Here is a 22,293-nt window from a genome sequence, read left to right as displayed (position 1 = left end):
CAAACCTGAAAATGACATTAAACCCTTCAGGGCATCTTAAGAATGTTGCATAATGTTATGTTGTGTTCTTTATCGCCTCTCTTATCTCCGTCTTGTACTTTTCTAGCTGTTGATCTTTACAGCTGGCTTTACATCTCACTTTGTATGATTCCACCATGCCTTAAAGATGGAGAAGTATGTCTACTAAGACACTGCCACACGAGAAATGCCAGGGATAGTAACACAACATGTAAGGAAGTAAATTTAGAAACATTTTGAAAAAAAAATACTCGTTCAAGGGATCCAATGACGTACTATCAGAATATTAAGTCTGTCAACACTTGCAGATGACTGAGATCTCGTGTCTGTAGAAGCGAGAAAAATTCTCTTGAACTCTTGTGTGGTATGAGACAAAAACCACATTGAAATGACAGAAGTGTAGGGAAAAGTGCATTAGACAGTCGTTATAAATCCAGAGCCATGAAAAATCAGGTGATAAATGTAACTAGAAGGATGAGATATGGAGGAATTCTAGCATGGACCAGTGTGCAATGAGATTCAACAGATGTGACAAAAAATCATCGCTGCCATTCCAAACGAAATGAACATCATTACTGGTTTCACCCAAGTATTTAGCCTCTTCATGAGGGCCATGTACTATAGGAATTCGCCTTCCTTGAGAAGACATTAAACTGTTACCCTGTTACCCAGTTTTTGAAGAGATCATCAAGTCTTCACTCTCGTAAAACTGAAGACCTGACATATGGACCCTGCATGCATTGCGTGACAAATGGCTGACTGTCTCGGCTACCCACACCCACTAGTCATTCAGACAGGACAATATACAGACTTCATAGAAGGTCATAGAAGTCTGAGGGAGAATGGATCGTTTGCTGCTTTTGTCTGACAACACTCCCCATCTCTCTCTCTATAAAACACATCTGGCTTTGGCAATGGAGTATATTTGACTACAGTTGACAAATGGAGTATATTTCTCGGCCACAGACCTTTGCCCTTTCCTACTCTAGACAACGGCCGGTAGAAATGTGGTTTAATCAAAAAAGAAACATGTCCACCGGACAGCTGCTTCCTGTTTGAAGAGTTGGACGTTTCCAGGCAGTGAAAGAAAGTGATGGCTCTCCTCCGCAAGAACTGTTTGTCCATCTGGGAATTATCATCAGATAGAAAAAGCAGACTAAAGTATTTTGTCTGTTTTGCTTGTGTGTGTGTGTGTGCGTGCGTGTGCTTACGTTTGTATGTGCGTTGAGGGATTTTTTTAGCTTGATTATTTCTACTTGAACAAAAATGCTGCTGACAAGCAATATCCTTTTTCAAAGTCAGAAAGACACCTGCAACGGATCAGCTTCCGGCATTAAAGCCTCAAAATGACGGATTTTCTCTGTCTTTTCTCCTTTCTTTTCGGTCTTTACGACAGTAATAGACTCCAATTCAGTATTTTCTTGCATGAGGCTTCCCTGGATAGAAACTTCTTCGACGAGGGAGAGAACTTTTGTCGCCAGGAATGTGGCTGTGAAGTTATTAAGATTGTTTTCTTGTGTCGCTTGGGGAGTCTCGTCACTAATGGGATATCTTAGAAATGGCTCTACTCGCTTTTTCAACGACTTATAGAGCTGTTGACAGGCTAAAAAAGAAAGACCTTTGAGCAGACAGTGGTGGAAAGACAACGAACGAACAAACAAACAAACGAACGAACAAACTAAGCTTTTTATAGACTCAGCTAGGCCACGTGGCCTCAACATTCAGGTAATCAGTACAGCTCCTACAATAACACGAAGCCTAATTAGTATAATATATCATAATACAATACAATTAAGCATAATATTCAATATCATAGTTTGCTAAACAAAACAGTAAACACCACACCCACCACCACAGCTGCCACTACACACACGCTCCACCACCACCACGACCACTACCACCTACACCACCACACTACACACACATAAAGCTGATATTCGTGTACCCACAAACATTTTTACCTGTTGCCTCACTCCAGTCAAGTGGCCTTAATGGAAGTTCTGAATAGGGCTTAAAAGAGAGCATGAGGAACACCAGGGAGGAGGGTCCAGAGGGAGCAAGGAAAGATCCACGTCCAGTTTTTAAACAACACTTTTAATGTTCGTCACGTTTCGCTATTGTTGACTCGAGGTTTGACATTTTTTTTTTAGTTTATCTCTTTCTCATCCAGTTTAAATATTGCATTCCGACATTTCTTTAACATCAAATTTTCCTGCTCGATGTCGAAACCGAAACTGTGCTTCTCTCCTTTTTTTGAACTTTGCCAGCTTCTTCTTTTTTTGTGTCTCAATGCTTAATATTTTATAACACACCGTCTCAGCCAGCACGCGGTTGTTCCTGCCTGGCATTTTCCGGGCGGAAATTATCACCTTGAACATTTTTTTTTTCTCTTCTTCGAGTAGAAAGGGGCTTAAAGCCCGAGCAGGGGAAAAATACTGGTTTTCTTGAAGACTGGCATGTTTTACAGAAAGCTTTCTGTTTTGTGAGGTATAAGAAGAACTGCCAATGTCATAAAATAATAGTCAATCCAACTTAAAAATATTAAGCAAAAGGGTTTTTTTTTCTTTATCATATTTCTGACATATATAAGTTGCCGTTTCCATACTTTGTCACTATGCAGAGAATTAAATTAAATGACAGCTCCTTTTTTACTATCCCGTTTAAAAAAAATATTTTGTAGCTCACACTCAGCCCTGTTCATGTCGGAACGTGAACTGTAGCAATCTTTCACGAGCCTGGGCCAGCGCCTTCTATATATTTAGTTTTAGTCGAGGTGCCCGAGTTTCAGTAGTAGACAATTATCTTGACCTCTCAGAATCATTTGCATACTTCTGAATTACCCGGCAAAAAGCTAAAAACTTTGGCGGCTATTTTGAAAAATAAGATGATAAGAAAAATAAGAGATCTTTTGGTAACATGAAATGCTCCAGATGCGATGTAGACATTTCGTAGATGGAAAGTGACTGGTAATCCAACTCTTTTGTTCCTGCTGACTTCAAATGGAATAAGTGATTTTTCCAGTAAATTCTGTAATTACTTTTTGCAACATACGTTTTAAGGAAAAGAATGTGCATATTTGCTAACAGTATTGTTGCTTACACTTGCGAAATGATAAAACTACAAGCAGGAATGCCGACAACATGATCAGCTTAAAAGGTTGGAATGCCAGCAAGCCAGACAAATAGCCTACAGTCCTGTAGCTGATGGTTTATGTTAATCAGCAGCTGCAAACAATCTGACAATACAATAAATTTATATGTATATGTTTCAACTTTACTGATAAACATATAGCAGGAAAAGAAAGTAAATAATAACAGTAAAGAAAAAAAAAGAAATAAAGCTGGAACAACACATTGAGATCAACTGAAATGTTCAAATATAGAGTACTAAAAATATAGTTGGGGTAGTGCATCTATTTTAGCTGATACTACAGTGTAACTTTATTCAGTAGCTTGTTAATTCTTTAAAGACCACAGGTGTGGATTAGAGCTTGCTTTTAAGGCCATTTTTTCTTGGCCTGCCTTTGGATACAGACTTGTGGAACTTTCTGAGGCATTAGCAAAGTCACAACCTCAGAATTCTGGCCACATTGCATAGGGTCTAGCTATGAAAGGAACTGCTTCATGGTTAGGTAGAGACTGGAAACAAAACATATTTGTTAAAGTGTAGACAGCAATGCAGACTTTTGAAGTTGTCAGGTAATGTGAAGATGTCATTTTTAAGCCTTGTCTGAGACCCTGGCTTGCTGGAGCTATAGGTATAAACTAGAGGTAAGGCACTACAGCCCCACTACAGCTTTCATTAGATCACAGAACCTTGAAGCCAGTGTTAACATCATGAAAGGGGATGATGAAAAAACAAGTATACTGAAATTTGAGAGGACTTTCTAAAACAAAAAGAAAACAAATGATTTTAAATAGAGCATAAGAGCCCACAGCTAAGTGTCAGTCTGTAACATGACTGATCAGCTTCACACACTGATCAACACTTAATTCAATGCATGGAATAACTTCTTTTATACTTTTTTGAATGTAGACAACTGTAAACATGAAGCATGAAGATCTTATTCACACTGTATTAACATCAGATAATATTTTTGAAGACTTCTAAATGTGCAAGGACATCTTGTGAGCAAACTACTCAGGCATGCATTAAAAAAAAGTTGGCATAAACAGTAAATGAAAACACATGCAGTAATAGCAATAAAAACTATAAAAGATAAATTCAAGGGCTTTTTTATTTTCACAAGAACATAATAACACAAACTGGTGTCTTAAAACTGAAAGTTCTGCTTAACGGCATCTATTCTGCATGTACCCAAACTTTATTTAAAACCTGAATATATTTCATCAAAGACACTATCACCTCCCTCCTCCCCCCACACACACCACACACACGCAATCTCATTTAAGTAGTTTGTCCAGCCTGGTGACAAAAAATATGAAGTGAAGTATTAGTTCTGTGATGAACGCAGTTCCCAAGCCATACCATCCAGATATTTGATGCTGAAAATTCAGGAGAAAATTAGAGTCATTTTAGAACTATGCACTCTGGGCGAAAAACCTTTGATGTGAACTTTCTATGTCAGTCTCAGAAAATTGAGATCTTTGCTAAGCAAAGCATCTAATATCATCTGAGAAATTGCTGCTCTTCCTAATGACATGTAGATTGCTTAAAAATAGATGCATGGGTTTTATCTTGATTTTCTGAGTAATAGGCACAGCTAACATTAAAGTAATATTAGCACACAGAGTTCTACAATATCATTTTTGAACGCAAAGCAAGGCATAAATACTAACAACATGGCTCACAGCATGAGAAGCCATATATATATATATGAATTTTACAAACTACAGCCTCTGGCCACAGTAAACTAGTTTGAAAATTAACCCTTGAGGTCTTCTTGTTTTCTTACTATCTTTCCTTCCCTTTCCCCCTTTTTAGCTTTCGAAGCGTTTTTGAAACTGAAAGTAGAATTTAATTACCACTGTATTTTAAATTGCAGTTTCTCTATGAAATGATGGTGACAGTGACTTCTATTCTTATGCAGCAAGCTATCGGCAGCTATTGATTCTTTTTTTTTACAATAACTATCCTAGATGAATGTTTCTTTTTCTAGCTATGAGCTCCTTAGCTGTCAGCTAACTTGCGAAGTGCACTTCGTTAAGGATAGCGCCAAGCTGTCAGCTTCCAGCTAGTCTTTTACCAAGAAGATGTAGTAGCCATTTTAGCGGTCTTCTGTGTTCTTGGCCCCAGGACAATCAGAGAAAGCCGCTTGGTGCAGCTTTTTCATTCTGAAAATTGCATTTTCGAAAGTCAAAGCCACTTTGCGTTTTTTCCTTAGCTATATTGCTTCCATTGGGAAAAAAAAGTGTTGTTTAATTTAAAAAAAGAAGATTTTGTTAGTGTTGTATATGATGAAATCAACATTTTTATTAGCCCTTCCAGCTTTTTATGAAGTCAGAACAATTGTTGCTCATTGCTGTTTGTAATGAGGTATTCTTACTTTGTAGAATGGGGTCCTCGGAAAGGACGTGACCTCTGGTTTGGTCAAGACACTTTCATCAAATGTGACAATGACCACTAGGACGATACATACTGATAGGATGTCTTCTTAAACCTATCTATCTTGTTAACTGAATTAACACCAAACTGAATTACTGCTAAGTATAATTTAACGACAACGACGATAAAGATGACGAAGACAACGATCAAAATGGCGACGATGGCAGGAAGGAATATGACAGTTATTTAGACAGTGATACTGATAAATATCGTCCTAAATTTTTCAGGTGTCATCGACTAGACTTTCTGAAAAACCTCTCCGAGAAAGTATTGATTGAAAGTTTAAATTATTTCTTAGTCTGGTATTTACCAACTGGGCAGTTTTGTTCATTTTTGTGCTCCGGAGGCGATATTCTGCTTGGAGGACAAAGAAAAACCGACTGATCTTCGCTTGTCTAATCCTTGCAAAATTTATTTAAATTTGCTCTAGACAGACCTTAACTCATTTACAGTTGCAGATTATGTAAAGCTAATCCAGAAGATTCTAAAGCTGTCACGGAATTCGGGAAACCGGATGGGGAGTGTATATGGGTGGGGAAGTGGGGACGGCCGGCAACGCTTGCAGAGCCTGAGACATTTTCTCCTTCGCACAGAGGGATGTACTGCAATCTTATCCAAAACCACTGACCCAGTAAGCTGGATGGCCCTTGTATCAAACTACATATTATGTGTCTTATGATTTTTCTTTTTTTCTGTTTCCAAAAGCATCCATCTTCCCACCAAAGAACGGCTTTGCGTTCGTGTTTTTTGTTGTCTTTACTCTTATCATTCGAGTTTATTGGCTTTATTATTTAGGCGAACTCACCCCAGCTGGGCGAAATCGGAAGGTGTTTTGGTTGATGACAGATTGATCGAGACAGGAGGCCAAATTGTGACTGCCCCCTGGTGGGACAGTCACAGATAAGGCCAAACACTCAGGTCCTAGACTTTCCTTTGCTGGTCAGACTATGGGCCGTCAGCGGAGGACGATTGGGACGTCTGGACATTGACTGGACTTTATCTGACCTCGAATTAGGCAAAGGAAGCGGTTAGGGAAGTGTTCAAAAGGGACTGGACTGGGCTTGACGATAAATGTGATAAGAAAGGACAAGAGTGACGTGCTTTGCCGACAGCGCACATCAGTCTGGTCCTGGAAGGTTTGCTTTAAATCCCTAGACAAAGCACTTACAACATCAATACTTATTGTTTGTTAGAAACTAAAATGTTACACGTCGTATACAATGAATGTAACAAAGATAAAAGCAGAGAAATCGATGTATCCACAAATATCTATAGTCCAAAGTGATCTTTTTTACTTCACACGCCGCAATACACTGCAAGGAAAGGACCGAGTTAATGTGGTTATTAGATATCAGCTGTACGAATTCTACATGGAGCAACATTTAGTTTCTTAATTTTTATTTCTGAATAAAATCTTATAATCTACAGACTAGCTAAGCTAGAAGTGTGCACACCATTACACCAAAACAAACAAAACAAAACAAAAGAGAGAGAGAGAAGAAATGACAAAAGAAAAACATATGAACATGTGAACTTGAAAGTTTCGTTTTTAATAGAATACACTTACTTATACATAATGTGCTTCTTTGTATGTTTATACGTCTTAATGGATATTGTGCATACATATCTAAATCTAGTTGTTTATATATATAGCAAAATGGTCAAAAAGGACTGAGAAATTAAAAAAAAAAAATTGACGATTACAGTCTGGGGAAAATATTACCTAACTGTAGCATGAAAAAGTGCTAGACAGCATCACATGCGATCTTGAAAAAGAACATCAAACAGCAGGAAAGAACAATTTCCTGAGATTCTAATCCTAAGGAAAGAACTCCTTCTGGTAATTATGCAAAGAGAAGAAAAATCAGACTAGGACTGTTATCTAATATCGCTGTTAGCCTCGCAATCTCCTCCAGCTGTCTATGTCGTCAAACTTAGTTACAGCCTTTCGAAGACAGCGGGAAGCAGGTGTAAAGGACAAAGGGATGCCATTCTATCCTTAGCCGCTAATTAACTGCTAAGCAGGTTTCAGAGAAAAGTGAGGGAGAGAGAAGCTAGCTGTACGTATGTGCGTGCGCGGAGGTGAAAGCGAATGCAATTTTTCAAGGAAGTTTTTCGCAGTTTCTCTATAAAAAAGTAAATAAACAGGACAGAAAAAAATTGAGCTAATCAGCCTTCACACACGCTTGTACAACACACATATAAGATATATATATATATATATATCTTTAATGTAATATCTTTGCACACACACAGAGATATGAAATTAAAGTTATTTAAAGTATATATAATATATATATATTAAATCATTAATAATAACACAGCTACGGCTGCTTTAACCCGTAGTCCTACTTCTCATGAGGAAAGGCTCTAGGTCTAGGATGAACGCGAATGGAGATAACATTATCTTCTAGCATATACTGAGTGTATCCTTTTGTTTTAATATGACTTTGGGCCAAAAAGTCTGTGATAGTTACTGCAAAGTAATGGGATTCATGAACGTCAAAGCAACATCACCTTGGAGTAGCCAGAAACTGAAACATTGAGCGACTTTTGATCGCGAAGTCATTTTGTTTGTGCTCGCCAGATCTAACGGGCAGGTCTAGAATCGAATCTGTTGTGGTGCCGTATAGCGGGAGAAGGCAATATGGCTTGAAGGCACTCTGATTTCCGTGTGGTCAGAAGAAAATAGTATCGTAGAGCCGAAACCAATTATCAGGCAGTAGAGGTAGAGGGAGAAATACTGATAATTTGTCTGCCTCACAGCTTTGTCACCGCGCACGTCTATCTTTAGCTCGTGGAGCGAGGACAAGAAAGCCAGTTGGGAACATTTGCAGACGGCATGAAAATACACTGCACGGGACACTGTCGATTCTCAAAAAACAAACAAAAACAAAACGGAAACAAATATCCGCCAACAACAAAAACCACAACAAAGCAGCAAGAGGACATAAATGATTTAATAGGCGAGCTAACAGCCCTGCTGCCTATCTGGAGAAATTCCTAAATGGAGTAAGTCGTCAAGTGGTGTGAGAGTAGTGACTGCGGCAAATCTCGGAATGATGCGGCCGCCATTGATTTCGCGTACAGTGAAGTGGAACAGAGTTCCGGATAGGTGGCCACTGACCCGACTAATTAGAGCCGCGACACCTGAGGGTTATACTTCTATCGTCTGACGTAAAATATGACAGAACAAGCAGTGGGGAGGAAAGGGACGGTGAAGGTAAAAGTAGGAATCACGTGAAAGGACCCCCTCCTAGCAAATCTATGTCTCGACTGACCTCTCCTCTTCTTTTAATCAGACTTATTCCTATTTTTCTATCACCCCAAACTACGTTTGTCACAAGTGCTCTGGTACAGGATATACATATATAACGCGTAGCTAAATTAACTTCCAAAGTCAATCGTATTTATCTTTCTGTTTGGCTGTTTCAACCTCTTAGTATTTACTCTCATTTTTTCTGATATTCTCTACCTCTCAACTGCCCTCTACCGTTTGCATTTAAAAAGTGCTAAGAAAAAGTCAGGGTTGTCTTCTTGCATCATTATTTATTTACTTTCAAAGTCATTTCCTTCGTAATTCGTGGTATAATATGTGACGCCTGCTGCTCCAAGCTGCAGGAAACTATTATATTCGTTACCTTGGCCTTACAAGAAACGGTTGGATAAAATACTTTGCGCGAATTGATCTATAATGATCACAAAAGTGCTCGCGCGCACACTTTCTCTCTCCTTCTCTCTCCTAAAACACTGATACAAAATCTTTGTTTGCTTCAGGGGCCTCCCATACAACGTCTCATGACAAACATTTTCTGTAATACTTGTGCATATACTCTAGCTCCTTGTTTTATTATGCCTTTTTCTTAGCTATGTTGGGACTTTTTTTTGCCTATTTTATTTCTCTCTTTAATAAAGATTTATATCTCTCTCCCCGTCACACACACATATATCATATATTAAGACTTAGCAGCGTTCTGCATACCAGTTATAAATCTTAATAAAGTATTTATGAAAGCAATACGAATCATTCTTGATTGTACCTTCGCTGTAATCATGCTAAGTTCACAAATATAATACCAGAACGTTGTCTTTTGGGTTTTCTGCTCCGTTTTATGTGCACTAATTGTTGGTAAGCCTCTTAAATGTTCCGCGATAGCGTTTTTCTCTCGAATTTTGTGTTTATATGAGTGAGTGAGTGAGTGAGTGAGTGAGTGAGTGAGTGAGTGAGTGAGAGAGAGATTCATTTTTAAACGGGGTGGAAGGTGGGGAAGAAAAAAGACAGTGTGGTGCCATGAACACGACCATAGCTAAGTGAGCGCCATTATATCCTGTTATCTTCTTTTGTCAATTTCATAAGATGAATGCAGAAATTACCTTCACCCAGAAGCCTAGGGATAAAGGTTTATTTGCAGTATTGAAAAGTGTGTTCCACGTGATTTAGAGCATGCGCAGTCATTTGTATGACACAATCATCTGGGCATCTGCTGCTGTCAATACTCGTCTTCTTTGCCTGTCTATCCGTAACTAGCTGTGAAAAGGAACTTTTGTCAAAATGTTTGTTAGATTATCTTTGATTTTTCTTGCTTTTGTATTGGAAGAGGAGTACATGCGGTGTAGCTTATTTGCAGGTACATCGCCATTGTTTTCCCCATCAAAGCTCACATCGTCTGCACGCGCAGGCGCGTGGTCCTCATCATCGTCTGCGTCTGGTTGACAGCCATCGCCTGCAGCGCCCCCACTGCCATCTTCAATGACGTCATTAAACCTATGCCCTTGCTGACGCACTTCATGTGTATTACCAGCTTTGCTTCAGGTGAGAATTTTGTTATCGGTTATCACTGCATTCGTGATGATAAGAAGTAACGCGGAGAACTAAGCTAGAATAGATAGATTGTTGGGAGTCAGACTGAGAGATACAGACACATGGACAGAGAGACAAGACTTATCAATGAAAGGAGTCATTAGTTTGTATCCCCAGAGCAAACAATCATAAGTTTATGGGATCTTTATCTGACATCGGAGAAGGGCAGCAGCTATTATTAATAAAAATGACCTTGGGGAACGTTCAGAGACAAAATAGCCATGATTAGGACAAGGACAGAAAAAATTGCCGGAACTTCCGTGCTGAGAAATTTTCACTGGCGTAGGGTATAGCAGCAACTGAGAAGGTTAAATTGTTTCATGAAGCTCATATTACCTTGTAGACAGCACCAGAGGTAGGCTGTCTGTGGGAGACAGACCAGGTTTCCGGCCTACCTACTGAAAAGCCAAGGTGAATTACCGCTGTTTACTGGGCTGCCCGTTAAAAGCGACAGTAAATCAGCTCTGTCCAACAGAAAGCCCTTTACTAGTCTGGAGAAGAGTGCTATAGCAACTGCGGTAGCATCTTTTACAACAAAACCATTATATACACACACTCTTTCTATCTATCTATCGAATAAGGGAGTTGTAACTGTGCTTATTTAAGTGTCTCTGAAGACGAACAAAAAAGCTGTAGTCTATATTTCACAAAGGTGGTTCCGGGCAATATTTCGCAGCTTCGTTCTTACAGTCATGTCTCTAAGCTCACTGAGAACCACTTGCTTGCAGGCCTGACAATCCCTCTGAGTCTTTGACATTTTGCTCCGCTACCTCCATTTCTTTAATCAAAATTCAATGCATGCACGTTCACATATATTAAAGGGCCAGTGGAGGTCTTCTTTCCTTAATGCCTGGTTAAAGGTTAATGTAAGATACTATTTTTCAATAACCGTCTTCCGTTCTTGAAAAATTCTTTACAAACATCACCACACACAGGAAAAAAACCCGACAACCAAGACATCAGGATAGTACCTGGATACGTATGAATGCTTTTGCCAATAGGAGAACTGGGATCATATGTTTTGTTTTAGAAGCAAACCTATGTACAAACGCGACGTACATGTTTGACATTTTCGTAGCCTAGTTTGAAAGTCATGTATATCGAGGACAGAATGGCTGCATTCGCTGATATTTGGGGCACATATATTTGGAGATTTATCCAATTATTCGAAATAAACTGTACCCTCCAAGGCATTCACAAACTTGTTTTAAATCGCTAAGAAATGGCTACAGCTAAAGCGTTTCCTTACTAAATGATAGGTGTACAGAGGATAAATTCGTTTTGCTGATCACGTGAGAAGCATTCGGTTAGAACAGCATGATATATCGGCCTTTCTGAACAAGCCTTGTCCGGTACACGTGTATTCATTAAGAAGGCGCCATCCGAAGATGCATGCGATTTCCGTGAGTGCATGTCCGGAGTCTCATCTTTCCAGGCTCCCACACCGGTCCATGCAGAACTTGATGAATCTCTAATTAAGGGTGTCGTAGGAATAGTTCATTTCCTCCAAGCAGCACTAGACGTAAGCGCCAGACGATTTTTTTTCCATCTAAAAAAAATCCACTGACCATTGTAGTAGGGAATGGAGATGGAAAGTCTGTGAATAAAGCGTTAAATAAAGCAAACAACGTCTGTGTTGATGTTTGATGCGTTTCTTATGAAAGCTAGAACCAGAAATAGGTCGAGTAAATGGCGAAAACAAACTGTGATCAGATCAGAGACTTGGTGAACCTTATGTTTGGGTGAAAGGGACCTCATATTATACGACTGGAGAGAGTGAGAAAAAAAGAAATATACAATACAAAAAGAATATATCAGACGAATACAAATAGAAAATATGTATTTGATAGGCCATTGAGTCCATTTAAAGAAATCGTATAAAATATATTAGAAAATGTCAATAGTTTAATAAGAATTAGGAATAAAGACTACATCTTAACATACCAAAGTATTTCTATGATTAGTTTAATGATGGATAAATTATTGATATTTTGTGATTGAGAGTATATATGTATATCTCAGCATCAGGAATTTAAATCTTTTCTTAAGGAGATACGTAGTGGAAAGAGATGAGTGCAGGGAAGGTGAAAAAAGAGGAGTAAGAGAAGCAGATGCATTAAGGGAAGAATAAAACTTTGGATCTCTTTGGTGTTTTCAGATTATGAGACACACCTCAAATACGTCAGCATCTTCAAGTTCACCGAGTCGGCCATGTTCTACTTTGGGCCGCTGGTCCTGCAGCTGGTTTGCTACATCGTCATTGGGCGCCGCCTCTTCGTAGGCGTGGACAAGCTGCACCGGAACTTCAATGTGCGATGCACGCCGGACCGGCGCCAGCGAACCCACGAGGCCATCCGCGCTCGGAAAGGCGTGGTCAAGATGCTTATCGCCTCCGTCGTTATTTACTTTCTCAGCTACTCACCTCATCAGGTAAGATGGCTAGAATTCCTTGTGAAACAGATGTGCCACCTACTGGTAGCTAAAAAGGGACAGGGTATTTATATAAAAATCCAGAAACACAAGATGTCTTGCATGCTAGTAGATTGATGTCTTTTCAGACTTTGTCACCTGCGCATTCCGCTGGCCTGAATGCGAGCAAACAGTGATCAAAGCTTTGAGGGAAACAACTAGTTCATCAGCAAACACGAAAAGCAATTAGCCTGCCATGTTTGAGAAAGGGAGTTAAAGAGGGGCGGTGGTGGGCTAACGCTTACAGACCTGACAGATTATAACATTTTCTAGCGTCGTTTCTTCCTCATCCACATACATTTCTTATTTTGTACTTCAATGGGTTTTTTTTTAGAAACTTTCGTGATGTCTGTGTAAACGAATGTCATACATGTTTAACTCCTTGGCTTTGTCATTCTTTAGTCCATTTACGTCTTTTCCAGCTATTAAGATGTACAAATGTTTTCCTATTAATGAGCTGATATCAGTACAAGGTAGTCTTTACCCAGACCTGACTCAGGACCCTTTCCGTTCGGTTCGACGTCTATATGATCCGTATTTCGACCTTCCAGGTGCTTCTATTCTACAACACCTTCTCCTCCATGTCGTTTGGGGACAACTGGATGTTTTTGGTGCTTACCACAACCCTGGCCTACATCAACTCCGCCGCCAACCCACTCCTGTACTGCGTCTTCAGCGAGAACTTCCGCAGCAAGTTCAAGAACATTCTGCAGTGCTGCACGTGCGATCGGTCATGCCGCTGTCGACGAAATTACGAGCGTCAGCGGACGATCAGTCTGACATCACTGACAGAGTACACGACGCTTTTCAGAAAGACTTCCTCTACCATCCACAAGAACAATGTCGCCAAGCCTGCTGCCTTGTGAGGACTGGTTGAATCAGCGTAGAGGTGAATGTAAGCCCTGGAACTCAAAGCGGAAAAAAAGGGAAAAAAAAAAAAAAAGAGCAAATTTTGCCAGCCAAATGACGAATGTCAGAAACATGCAGTGTTTAAAACTCAAACTCTCAAGACGATAACTTGAAAATTTAGAAAAAAAACCCGAGCGTTTTATCTTTCAGTAAATTATCCAGGGAACATAGGAATGTTTTAGCCGCAGCAGTCGACCAGTTAGGATCCCGGTGCACAGTTAGGTAGCTACTTAAATGGCCAGCAGGTAAAAACAAGGTCATCAAATTATAAGTAATTTAGTTATCTGCTAAACACTAGGCAGCCATCCAGAAGTCAGTGGCTAACACATATTGTGCCCTCGACCTTACGGATGCTTGTTACTTTCAGCTGCTTACATCTGGTTAAACACAGATATTATTTCTCAACTTGTTTCGTGTGAAGCTTAAGTGCTCCTAACAAGTTGTGATACCTGTCTGTCGTTAGATCCGTTAGCTGTTTGCTTCCGCTAGAACAATGTTTGAGTTCAGCTGCGTGCGGCAGAGGTCAATCATGAAAGGTGCTGAAACTGCCGCGCGGCGCCGCGCGTCGCTGGTTGTGTTGGGGTCGTCAAGGTAAGCAAACAACGTGCACTTGCTGCTGGTGCCGAGAAATTGTTGTGTTCGCCTGCCTTGATCCAAGCGATCTGATATCCACTGCGGACGTTCCAAGTGTATGATAAATGGCAGATATGTGGCAGCCAGCACACAACCACTATATCCAGGAGAGTCACCATGCAAACGTCTCATGTTTGCTTTGAACGATGACTGAGCTGAGAAAACAGACTTAAAGTCGTGAAGACGTGGAGAGACAAAATTACTGAATGTCTAATAAAGACAGAAATGTTAGACTTCTTGACCTGTATTGTTTTCAATTGTTTTTTGTTTTTAATTTGTGCATTTTAAACTGTTTGGTATATTCATAAGTCATGATCAGCAATTTAATGACAGTGAGCGGCGATTACATGTGTCTTTTAAGGAGTTCTTAGGAGAAGGAGCAATGGCCAAAGCATCATCTGTTGAGAAAAAAAATCACGTTGCACTAATTTCTGTTAGCTAGTTGTCCCAACTAACCTTATTAACGCACCTCACAGGGTTCTTTTCAGGTCTTTCATGTGATTGATCTCTTCCAGTAAGCAATGCGGCACAAACCCATTCTCTTGATCCACTTTCATGCAGTTAACCGATTTGCTGTAAAATGTTACGCGACCACTTGTGGGAAAACCCATGAATTGTGCAAAAAAATTTTTTCTGCATCGCAATCCCTTCGTAACATTTGTTTCCTTTTATTTGAATTGCTAATACGTTGTTGTCGTCGTCAAAGTTCTCGATGATGTATGAACCTGTAAAGAAAGGGAAACACTTAGCAATAAATGTCTACAGGTTAAGTAATATTTGTTTGCACATGAGAATGTTTCTGTTTCTCAGTCTGAAACAGATAAGTTTAGAATGAGGAAGCACATATATCTGCTTGGAGTAAAAGTAACGTATACGAGGCTAAGTTCCTTCTCCACATCTCCACGTTTGTTTCCAGGAAGGAAATAACTTTGGGTTTCCCTACGAACAATTCTGTCTTCAAAGTTCTTCACATCACGTACGCACTTTGTTCCTCTTGACATACAGAGTAAAAAGTATGGCGAAGTCCACAAATATTTGAAAATAATAAAGGATGTGAAATATTCTTAACGATTGACTAAGTTATGAATGACCTGTTTGAGTGCTTGTAGGAAAAAAAATACTGATTACTTGAACGCCTGTGTCTATGTCGACACAAACATGCAAGGAATCAGGAAAATACCATAACTGACCTTACTAGGATGAGGAAGTGGAGAGCTATTAAAAGTCTGGCTTCAAAAAAAATGATATTTTTATTACACATCTATGGATCAACGCACATACATCCACATACATAATTAGACATAAGTACAATGAAAGGTAGGGAGCTTATTTTGGTGCTACATGCATTTGAACAGTTTCAGAAAACCCTTTTAGTAGTCAATGTAGTAAGTTGTATGATTGCAATGTTGTAAATGTACTTGTAACACTTCATCCTACAAAATCTTGAATTATTAATATTACTTTGAACTTACATGTCACGAACAGACTGTGGTAGTGTGTGCATTTCTTTTCTTAAAACGCATACATAAACTGTATTAGTATTATTTTGTTTGTTTCCTCCGTTATGAGGGTAAAATTGGACATACTAAATGAAGTCAAGTCCACTTGAAAAAGAAGAAATATGAGTGAATCAAGTAAACATGTGCTTGTGTGTGTGTGTGTATGTTTGCGTGAGTGAGAGACAGAGTATGTGCTTGTTATTTTTAAGTATGTGTACATGTTTATCGTGAGTAAACACGCATTTATCATACGTAAATCCCAAACCTCGTGATTTGGCTCAGGCTCGTGAAAGAGTTCACATCATCGGACTGTTGACTCGTGTGTGAATGTTTGACTTTCTAGCACAAAAATCCAATTCAGACTTCGGAAGCCTTTCAAAGCATGCTCATTGCTCTCCAAGAAATTGCCTCGCTGGCAATGCGAAGAAAGAGGTTAATGGTTAGACTCTGGAAGCATTTGAGGAATCATTGTTTTTAAAAGACAGCTAAAAACTTTATTCTTTGGAAACCAATTTTTCTAACCAGTTTCCTAATTTAAGAGTTTACTTTTTCGTTTAATATAGTCTTTTTTTTCCCTTGTTTGTTCGTCTCTCTCTCTCTCTCCCACACACACACTGCTTTATTAAGATAAATGGACATGGAAATGTTCTTCTATTTATAGAAATAACTGCTGTATCATCTAGCCATGGAAACCCTAGCTTTCCGCAAAGCGGTTTGAGTGAAAGATGGGGGCAATAACTTGTAACACAGACACCTTCTGTGAGCGAATAAAGACCTGTCGTGCCCACCACATCCATCATGTGTGATTGCAGGCTGCTAGAAAGGATGTCGCAGGTTACAATGCGCTACAGCAGGTCAGTAAACAGGGGCAGGCTATTATGATCAGCCACGTGACGATGATGAACAAACCGTCTGATCTTTTGCTGATGACCTTATCGCTTACACAACACTTTGCAATGTCCATCGCAGTTTCGGGAGGGATACTGGGGCAACAACGGCCATAAAAATGTTACATGCTTTTGCTTTTACTGCCGAATGTGCACAACAATAAAACTGTTTGACTTTTTTTTATAACAAAGTGAATGCTGCTTTCCTCCTTTCGGCTGTTCAGTCCGCACAATAAAGTGTCCTCGTTGACGAAAATCAGATTTCATCACCATCATGAAAAAAGAAAGAAAGATGGTGGTTGTGATCTCTTTGTCACTTTAAACCTCTACGAAAAAGTCATATCTATGATGTTGCTACTACATCATACATAAACTAATCTTCCTACCAAGCTCGTATGATTTGCCAATATTTTTACGGCCGAGATATTTTGTTTTCTTGATTAAGCTGGCAACAGTCAAAAAAAAAAAAAAAAATAAAAAAAAAAAGCTCAAACAAGAGTTCCCAGATGTCATAATATTGTAATAAAATTCCTAAAAATGCTTGTCCAGACGTAGCTGTAAGATCGTTGAGGATGATCCGTTGAAAACGTTTCAAGTACTCATTCTAATTTTCGTTGAGCAGCTGCGAAAGCTTTATTTTTTTTCAAATTTTCCGATAAAAATGAGAGATATTATTGTATTGTATTATTGTTCTTGTAAACATTAGTTTTCCTCTGTAAATGCTATTTTCTGATTTCCATTAACGAAGAAGAAAGAAGTGCAACAGGATGCAGATTGTACTGACATTTGTAAGATGAGAACATGATCTCGATTTTCTCTTTACGTGATTAAAACTTTCAGTTTTCAAAGTTTGCTGATATTGTCGGACATAAAATGTGCTTATGATTGTCAAGTAAAATCAAAGTAAAACCGTTGGAAGGTTATTTGCCTGTCAGTTTTACAATGAGCTTGCCATTATTGCCGAGGACACGGACGTCTTGTGTCCCCTTCTCAGAATCTTTCTCGTTGCGGACATACGAGATGTCATCGAGAATCTGCGAGATGTCATGTAGCCGCGCTCAGCTGCAATGGATGTGTATTCCTAATCTCGAGATGAACAAGAAAACGATGCTTTGATGAGATTTTTTTTCAGCAAAACACGTTTCGGTTCTTGTCTTATTCCCTGTTCATAAGCCCTTCGGAAAAAAAAACTTACAGTTTTATTGACTCCATAAGAAATATATTATTCTTCAATTTCGATAAAATAACGAAGAGTGAATACAAAACACATATTTGATTGACGTAGAGCACATGATAACCGCTACTTCAATGCATTGATTACTGTCAGCAGGAAAATAAACGAATACTCTTTAAAAAAAACTCACCCGAGAATATAGCAAAAACAAAAATTATAAAAATGATTAAAATTGCATGCACTTTAGTGGGGGCGTAAAAATATCCGAAAGAGATTATAAAATGCAATACCAAAAAGAAAAAAAATGTGATTAAAATGTAGTCTTTTTTAGTCCAGAAGTAGTTAACATTCCTCTTGCTTCACACCGTGGGTTTGGTGTGATAGGCATGCAAATTATTTGAACTGGGATGAGTTTTATTTCTTTGACTTTTGCTAAACAACAACAACAATTTTAATATAAACGCATGACTGCTTCGACCGTATGCACAACAAACTGAATCAAAGGTTTTTGCATTTAAAAACAAGCATAAAACAGCGGGTTTTGTCCCGTTTTTGCATTATTTATTGCTTGATTCTAAATAGAAATCGATTTTGGAAAACAGGTTGGGAAAATACAAAGATCTGCTTTTAAAGAAAACATCAGTAAGATGTCAGTGACATTATGTGCTACTAGTTGGTAACAAACATTTTCAATGATAGGGTTAGGGTTAGGGTTAGGTTTTTAATGATAGAGTAAGCCTGGGTGGAAGATATATTTGCCTTTCCGCTCTCAAAATACTTTCCAGAAAACATCACCATGAACAGAAAGAAGACTACAACATGGAAGTCAGGATGTACCTGGATGCAGGAGTACATTGAGACATCCTCAGCTTGTGAGAGAGGTGGGACTATTTGTTCACGAGGCGTATCTGTGTACAAATGTGACGTCACGATTATGACCTATTTCTGTACCCCATGCCAGAAATCTGCACTCCCGTCCATTCACTAGTCCTTTAAAGACACCAGAGCTGAAGACACGGTTACAAAAAAAGAAAAAAAAAAGAAAAAAAAAAAAAAAAAGATATTTTTTGCATAACTGATTGTTGTGCACCGACGGCTTCAACTGTAATTCCTTCTCTAGCTTCTGTAAGATGGAACGTCACTTGGACATTCTTTTATAGCGACGGACCTGGAACGAAACTGAATTGAACTGTAGTCGCATGCGTCCTTTTTGCTTGGGGAAGGTTCAAGAACCCCATCACACTCCTCCCTGATTTTTTCCCGACAAACCTGCGAGGTGAGGTACCCACTCCACTGCTGGGTAAACGGCTGAAAGTCCGGGTCCTGATGCTAGTGCTCTAATCACTCTGCTATCTAGTTTCCCTCGATTGGTGTCCACAGCAGCAGGAAGTCCACTACATCGCCAGCAGACACCACGGCTCTGACTTACATCCCTTTATGACGTCATTCTCTGATGTCACTTCCGGGAATCATTTCCGGGCACTGCTAACGAAATCGAAACCAATTTGCATTTACGATAAACGAACATGCGGAGCGATCGATGAGGCTGGAATCAATAAAAAAAAACCTTCACCTGCACAATTATCTTTGATTTCGTCGACATGGATTGTGGCACGGGGGCCAAACAGAAATTTGAAATCTTGATCAATTCATTTCCTGTCTTCGTTGACTTCAAAAGCATTTTGTAGAAACGGCATGGTGCCAGACACAGCCATGCGTGCATCTCAGATCGGAATCTGGAAGCAGAAAGTGTTTTATCGTGTGCACAGATCGACGACAAACCGTGCACAAGGTAAAAAGCCTGAAGTTCATCCAACACAAAGAGGAGAGAACCCTGTTAGTCGTGCCCAAACGTACAAAACACTCATTTCTTAATTAACAGAACGAGATTATAGACATAGTGGACATAGGTAATACAAACACCGTTGAAAAAATACAGGTGAAAAGGGTGTGACAGGTGATAAAGTAAACGGTAGGGTAAATATGTTTTTTCACAACACACACACAGACACACACACACACACACAGACGGTTATTTTGCACTGGCACACAAGAAAGGAACATTTGAGATACTGTCGATATTAACCTGTCGTCTCACCTGAACAGCTATTTATACCCAGCAGCCATGTCATGTTCGTAAACAACCGTGCCTTGCAATCAAAAAGACCGCCCTGCGTCCATTCATCAAAAATCTCTAACTTCGGCTGGTTTCTCCAGCAGGAGATTTCCTTGTCGGGTCAGCAAGCAAGGTCTGTCCCCGTCTCCATTACCCCGCCATAGTAAATATGTCATCGACACCACTACAACCACCGTGTATGCGGAGACTGCAAATACCCGTTCACACCAAGCACTACCCGTTCGCAGACTTTTACCAATCTTGCGCCTCAGCAGCACCAAACTCCTATTAGGATTCATTTCCATTCAGCACTGGCATTGGGCCTGCCGGGAGATCGATTCCACTCGGGTCAAAGTTAGAAACGAATTAAAAGTGGGCAAATGAAGCCATTTTGGTGTCCGGGCACTCACTAGCTGTGTCGGTCAGTAATCAGCCAAAGAACCTTGTCTCACAACATTGTCTCTCTTTGTTTTATCTTTAAAGTTTGTGAAAGAATATAGTGCAGGCACGTTTAAATGCAAGAACTGTACTTTTAATTCTGACGAGGGTTTGTTTGGAAAGCCTTCTTGAATTAATATTTGACCCTACATGACCACGTGATTGGGCATATTCTATATTAGGGACACGGGACATTGTAGATCTTGTAGAATGAAGATTCAGCTGAAAAAAAGTAACATAAATGAAATAAGAAATAATAACGTATTCGTTGTTAATAACACACCTTTTACAACCTAACAACCTTTTCATATTGCATGTTTTCTGAATGGTGTAACGAGTACCAGACCAGGTAAGGTCAGGTAGGCGACACAAATGAAGCATAGAAATATACACTCATAGGATTCTCGTGCACTGGAGGGGAGTGTGAACCTTTTTTTTTTTTTTTTTTTTTTTTTTTTTTGAGAGGGGACACTGGGATTATTTTGCTCGACAACAGGCAGCAGACACTGCAAAAACATCCGTCATCAGATCTCTTGGTTGGAAGAAGCTCAGCACCTTCGTGAAGACAAAGTTACCCCTCCCCAACCCTAACCAGACAAGAAAAAAACAATCAGACGACTAGAATAACAATGGTGGCTTATGAACACCTCTTCAATGAACGACTGTCTGCACATCTTGGAAGTGCGTGCTGTAGGCATCGACTAATCATCCGGAGAAGGCCAAAGTTTAATAATACTTTAAAAATTTAACTACAAAAATAAATGTTATGTTTAGTGAGAACGAAGACTCATACTTGTTAAGTAAATAAGACAATGGCAGAATTCAACTTGAGGCTTCAGTTTGAAATTATCGTCTTCTTCACTTAAAACAAGATTCAACCGATACATGCTGACATACCTACATATCAGAAATCATCTTTTAGACAGAACCCTTTGCTTACACGTTAATTCGCATGAGTGCTGCCAGCCGGCCAGCAACACATAGTTCTTAGAGACGGTGGCAAGGAAAGAAAAGATGGAGGGATGAAGAGAAATAAAAGAGCAAAGAAATGTAAAAAAAAAAAAAAGGAGTGAAGCGTGCTGAGGGCGACCAGGAGAATGGCACACAACAGTGGTGCTGGGGTCGCGGTGAAAGGCCAGGAGTGAAAAGCAAGAGATGAAATGAAGTCCTCCTCTGTGTTGTTGTATCAGCGAGGAAATAGATTGATCCTCCACACTTCCATTCCACTCTGCGATTACAGGAGCAGCTCCAGATGAAAGCAGGGCCACAACTGGTCGCTGATTGGTGGCCTGCTGCCGCCACGCATGCCAACACACTTTACATGCATGCGTGCATGAACACACATGTAGGCACGCTTACGTACACAGACACACGGACACACGCATGTGAGTGTGTTTCTCTGTTCCGCACGCACACACAAGTACACAGAGAGGATGGAAAAGGTCTGCAGCACCATTGCACTCTGTAGGCTCTGTGAACCCTAGAGGTCCACCAACAAACTGAAAATGAATGACAACAAACCCAACATCCCTCCAATGGTCATTGCCAAACGTTTGCCATCCTCTACTATTGTATATTCTCTTGGGTAAACATTGTTTGCCAGACTATCGCCAGGCTTGATGTTATTATTCCCGACTCATCCTCTTTTAAATCTCATGTCAAATGCGGTCTGTCAGCCCATCTTTCTAAGGCTTTACAGGATCAGTCCCGTCCAATTCTTCCGA

At 39.7% G+C, this 22,293-nt stretch overlaps 1 protein-coding gene across 3 annotated transcripts in view; it reads left to right on the top strand.

The window, feature by feature from the left end:
• LOC112554617 (neuropeptide receptor 15-like) overlaps window positions 1-17,406 on the top strand; it is a 32,208-nt gene extending 14,802 nt beyond the window's left edge. For all 3 annotated transcript variants that reach the window (XM_025222509.1, XM_025222512.1, XM_025222511.1), the window contains 3 exons: window positions 10,212-10,396; window positions 12,603-12,874; window positions 13,465-17,406. In XM_025222509.1, the coding sequence (XP_025078294.1) occupies window positions 10,212-10,396; window positions 12,603-12,874; window positions 13,465-13,779 (772 nt within the window). In that variant the 3' untranslated portion in view covers window positions 13,780-17,406. The remainder of the gene's footprint in view (window positions 1-10,211; window positions 10,397-12,602; window positions 12,875-13,464) is intronic.
• Window positions 17,407-22,293: the final 4,887 nt, after the last annotated feature.

The sequence above is a fragment of the Pomacea canaliculata genome, linkage group LG13, assembly GCF_003073045.1.
Source record: "Pomacea canaliculata isolate SZHN2017 linkage group LG13, ASM307304v1, whole genome shotgun sequence".
Lineage (NCBI taxonomy): Eukaryota > Metazoa > Mollusca > Gastropoda > Architaenioglossa > Ampullariidae > Pomacea > Pomacea canaliculata.
The sequence above is the reverse complement of the archived record's forward strand: the minus strand, read 5'-3'. Positions and strand labels throughout refer to the sequence as shown.